The sequence below is a fragment of the Penaeus vannamei genome, chromosome 31 (genome assembly GCF_042767895.1).
Source record: "Penaeus vannamei isolate JL-2024 chromosome 31, ASM4276789v1, whole genome shotgun sequence".
NCBI lineage: Eukaryota > Metazoa > Arthropoda > Malacostraca > Decapoda > Penaeidae > Penaeus > Penaeus vannamei.
The window spans coordinates 32190765-32195764 of record NC_091579.1 but is presented as its reverse complement, the minus strand read 5'-3'; the positions used below and the strand labels follow the sequence as shown (position 1 = coordinate 32195764).

At 55.7% G+C, this 5000-nt stretch overlaps 1 protein-coding gene across 1 annotated transcript in view; it reads right to left on the bottom strand.

Annotated features, from left to right (window-relative positions):
- Nucleotides 1-5000, bottom strand: part of LOC113814043 (PAS domain-containing protein cky-1) — a 29814-nt gene that overhangs the window by 1329 nt on the left and 23485 nt on the right. The window contains exons 6-8 of the mRNA XM_070144117.1: nucleotides 1897-2003; nucleotides 1119-1516; nucleotides 1-992 (exon numbers count right to left, since the gene is read on the bottom strand). The exon at nucleotides 1-992 is cut by the window's left edge and continues 1329 nt beyond it. Coding sequence (XP_070000218.1) covers nucleotides 234-992; nucleotides 1119-1516; nucleotides 1897-2003 — 1264 coding nt within the window. The 3' untranslated portion in view covers nucleotides 1-233. The remainder of the gene's footprint in view (nucleotides 993-1118; nucleotides 1517-1896; nucleotides 2004-5000) is intronic.

Below are 5000 nucleotides of genomic sequence, written 5' to 3'. Positions count from 1 at the left end.
ACGAATGGCTCCGAGTCGCGTCACTGACTCGCAGGAACTCTGGAGGCTTTGGAGGAGGACTCAGAGGCTCCTGGCCCCCCTCCCCCTCCCCCAGGCCTCTCGTGACGTCAGGAGAGCGGCGGCCTCGCGTCCTCGGCGCCCCTGCAGAGGGCGGCTCCCGCAGACGGAGCCGCTGCAGCGACGCCCGATTCATAGGCTAGATATCACACGGGGAGCGCGGCGCGCGGGTGGCCTCAGAGGGTGGCGTGGTGCAGGTGCCGCAGGGGCAGCGCCGCGCCGTCGTCGAAGGGCGGCAGCCACGGCGACGCCTTCGCGGGGAGGTCAGACGGCCACAGCGGCAGCTCGCCTGACTCCACGGACGGCACCCGCTGGTCGCGCCCCACGCCCATGTCGCGCGGGTCGCTCTGCTCGAAGGAGAAGACGTGGTGCTTGGTGGGCGTGGCGGCCGAGTAGGGCGGCGTGATGTAGGGCGAGTACTCGGGGTAGTCGGGGACCTCCTGCGTCGGCGACGCCTTCCACGGCGCCTCCAGCTGGTCCAGCTCGGGCGACGAGGCGCCCTTGTGCACGCCGGCCGGGGCCGCCCGCACCGCCACGGGCGTCGCCACTGCCACGCCGCCGCCCTCGGAGATGCCGTGGGCAGACTGGGGAGTCGAGGGCGACCTTCGAGGCGACGAGTTGGGCGAGGCGCTCTTCTTGCTCGGCCTGGGCGTGTGCACGGGCGTGGGCGTGGCGGGCGCGACGTGCTGCGTGGCGGGCTGGTCGGAGGGCGCGGCGGCGGCGGCGGCGTCGTAGTAGCCCCAGGCGGGGTCGCGCGAGTAGTCGAGGCCGTGCTGGAGGCGGACGGAGTAGTGGTGGTGGTAGTGCTGCAGGTGGGCGTAGGCGGAGGGCGAGGCCAGCGAGTAGGGCGAGTGGGCGGCGGGCGCGTGTGTGTGAGAATGGGCGTGGCTCCCGTTGAGGGCCGTGGCCGGCATGTACGAGGAGGCGGCGTCGGTCTGTAAGGCGGAGAGAGATCATGAGCCTAGAGCCTCGACAAAGTCACGGGCGTCTCGCTTCGCGAGCGAAGCCTCGAGCGAGCGACAAAGGAAGCCTCAGTGGACAAACCAGGACGAAACCCTTACCTGATAGGTCATGACCTGCGGGTAGTAGGCGTGGACGCGGTGCGCATGCGTGTCGTAGGCGAGGCCGTACTGCAGCTTGGACTGCATCGTGTAGTAGTGGTAGAGCCACGAGTTGGCGCGCAGGACGGCCGCCTCCTTCTCGCCCAGGACCTGGTTCGTCGCCACGATCACCGGCTGCTGGCTCTGCCCGCCGCCACCGCCGCCGCCGCCGCTGCTGCTGCTGCCATTGACGGTACTGCTGGTGCCTTGCTGGTTCTGCTGAGAGTTCTGCTGAGCCTGCTGACCCGACTCTATTCCGTCCTTGACTTGAAGGACGCAGTGGACCCACCGCCACGTCCCTCCGGCCGCTTGTAGGCGCAGCAGAAGGATGCACGAGCGATCCTGCTCACTGGCTGTGACTGCAAAGTTCATGCAGGGTTTGAATAAAATGTTATGGCGGGAGAGGTTGACGTTATTTGTTTCAGTAATATAACGAATTATCGTTAATGTAAAGTAATGTTCTAAAGAACTATACAGGAGACAAGATAGCTTATATACATGTCGTCAGTGATAAAAAGGAGTAAAGAGCCGAGCAGAAGAGAGTAGAGGAGAGGAGAGGAGAGGAGAGGAGAGGAGAGGAGAGGAGAGGAGAGGAGAGGAGAGGAGAGGAGAGGAGAGGAGAGGAGAGGAGAGGAGAGGAGAGGAGAGGAGAGAGAGAGAGAGAGAGAGAGAGAGAGATAAGGGATAAGAGATATCCTTAACAAGAAAAGAGAAGACAAAACATAGCAACTGCACTCACTGAGCCTGTGCTTGGTCTGCGCCTCCCGCATGTTCTCGGGGTGGATCAGGTGGTACCACGAGACGCCGGCCAGCGAGGAGCGGTTGTAGCCCAGGTAGAACTCGCCGCTGGAGGAGGAGGAAGAACGGTTAGAATAACAAGGCGAGAACTTATTTAGCTAGATATCTACGAGTGTCAAAGTCGTAAATGTGTGTTTATAAGATTTAAAATCAAATTAGGTAGAATTCGCCGCTGGAAGGAGGAACAAAACGGGTTAAAATAACTGCTGATGCCATATTGTGCTAGCTATCTGTGTGGGTCGAAAGTGTCTTAAAGTCATACTGTTCCCTGTCGATAAGAATTAAAGCTATATTATTTCCTGCCCGTGTAATTATCGTGAACAATTTCAAAACACCCGGTGATCTCTTCACTGACTCTTCATTAATGTAGAAAAAGGTACGAATGAGAATGTATATCTTTATAGTGCAAAAAGTGCACATTCTCATCCATACCCATCGTTACGTTCGTCGAAATGATCTCTGTTTACTCTTCATGGGTGAATCTTCGTCATAAAAAGAGCGAGAAAATTGTATTTCCTTCGCCTCCTTTCTCCTATTACGCCAAACACTCTTTCACCTCCTACCCTCCCTCTCTTCCTTTCCTCTCCCTTCCCTTTCTACAAATGAAATCCCTTTTGACCTCCACCCCGTCCCTCCCTCCCCTTAGCGTTCCTTCTTTTCCTTCTCCTACCCCTCTCTACATTCCTTCGTTCTCCTCCTCTTCCTTTCCCACTCCTCCTTCCCTCCCTCTCAAACTTCCCTCCTTTTTTCCTCTCTCTCCTTTCCCCCATCCCCTCCTCCGTCTCCCTTCCCATCTCCTTCCCTCCTCCTTTCCTCTCTCCACCTTCCCTTCCCTTCCCCCAACCACCCTTCCTTCCCTCCCCTGCTCCCCCTTCCTTCCCTTCCCCCACCCACCCTTCCGTCCCTCCCCTCCTCCCCCTTCCTTCCCTTCCCCCACCCACCCTTCCGTCCCTCCCCCCCTCCCTCCCCCGGGTAATGTCCCCAGCGTAATGACCCTCGGGAGATCAGGCCTCTTTTTATCGCGTCTTTATCGTCCAATCACAGTAAGAGTTCCCATCAATCAACTGATTCGACTTTCGATGGGAAAATAATGACACATTGAGCTCTTTCTGGGCGGCCTGGGGTGGGCTGGAATGAGGGGTGGGGGTAGGGGGTGGCTGGGTATGGTGGTTGTGTAGTGTGTTACGTCTGTGTTGTAATGACGTGGTGTTTGTGGCGTGGCGCTGAGTGCGGTGTTGTAGCGCGAAGGGTCTGTGTTGTGGTGACTCGGTGATGTTACTGTGGTGTGTAGTGCAAAAGGTGACACAGGGGATGTAGCGTGGCGTTGAGTGTGGTTCGTAGCGTGAATGTTCTGCGCTGTGGTGATCGTAATATAGTGTCAAGTGCGGCGTAGAGTGCGAAAAGGCCTGTGTTCTGTTGGCGTGGCGACTCGTGTGCCTTCAAGGGATTGGTCGCTGATATGGATCTTTGCTTCAGGAATAAGTAAACAAAAAGGAAAGAAAAGATAAAGACAAACGAAAAACAAACGAAAGAAAGAAATACTCGTGAGGAACCATCCTTATTTCGATCACTAGACAAACACTATTCAAAAAAAGAAGAAGAAGAAGAAGAAGAAAAAAAAAATGAAATGAAGGTTCATTCACAAAGCCACCGTTTCAATTACCATTCAATCTATATATATTTTCATTCATAAAAAGTTCACACGCGCGGGGTTGGTTCCCTTCCGCCAAAATCTATTGTCGTCGAGATTCTTATGAGTTAAAAACGTGCTAATTCGCGCAGCCTTCGAGAACAGCTGATTCCCCATTCGCGGAGCCGGACGAGGCTGTAATTTTAGATTTTCGATATGTCTTAACTTTCCCACTACACGGCTTGTTAACTGATTGAGTCATGATTACACACAATGAGAGCCGTATACTGCGCTGTGTGATATGATATGCGCATTTATGATGTCTATCTTTAAGGTCTGATTTCGCGTGGGTCATCTTAGTTTGGGAGATTTTTGTATTTGTAAACGATATGAAGCCTTATTCATTCCGAGAACAGGGTCGTAAATTGCCTATTTCAGCCAAGTCAAAAGCACTATCAACGTTTTTCGAATCTAGACCTTATATCATGTGCGCATAAAAGGCATTGTGTTTTAATCTCATCAAGGAAGTTATTACCACCGAAAGGCAAGTGAAATTAACACGTGTGCACATACAGCACAAGGGCGGTAATTGTTCGCCATTCACGCTCAATGATTAGTGGCCATTATGCACATTGTTTAGTATTGAAGGATCGCCATAGACAAAAGATTAAGGGAGGCCGTTGGACTATTGAGTCCTTTGAAGATGTCTTTATTTATCTGGTCTCCTTTTTGTCTCAATTCTGGCTTCGTGAGGCGCGCGCGCGGCGCCGCGGACCCGGAGATAAGGCGAGTTATGGCGCGGCGTCTGGCGGGTCGTGTCCCGGGCGCCCTCCGTTGTCCGCGAGACAACCGCACAGCGCACGGCGATAACTCAGCGCAAATGTAATGCATATCTCGCATACACTCCCTCGCCGGCGAACAAACGCGCATTCAGACGCTGATGAACGCACAAACGCACACGTCACAGGCGCGCGCGCGCACTCCCCGGCGTGGGAACAGAGCGGAGATGCAATCGCGGCCGCGCCAGAGGGGAGACAATGGCGCATCTTCACCCTGGACGTTCCTCTCGCTTACGATTTTCTTTCGGCCGTTTATCTGTGGCATTAGCATAGTTATTGTTTGTTAGTTAGCCGAGTCCTTAACTCGCTCCATGAGTTACGGCCGGGCAAACGCTCTCCGTCCTCGCCTAATGATATGATCTCCCGAGATGCTATCGGCCGCCATTTGCATAACTCGGCCGAGCCCGAGACCGCGGCGGCGGCGGCCGGGGCGAGAGGGCCTCGGCGGCGCGGCTGACGGCGGCCGACACTCGACCCCTTGATGGAGACGCGACGAGGACCCGCCGCGCGGAAGCACTCGCGCCGATCCCGCGCGGGAGGAACCCCGGGTCCTTCGGCGGCGGCGGGGCGTGAGGC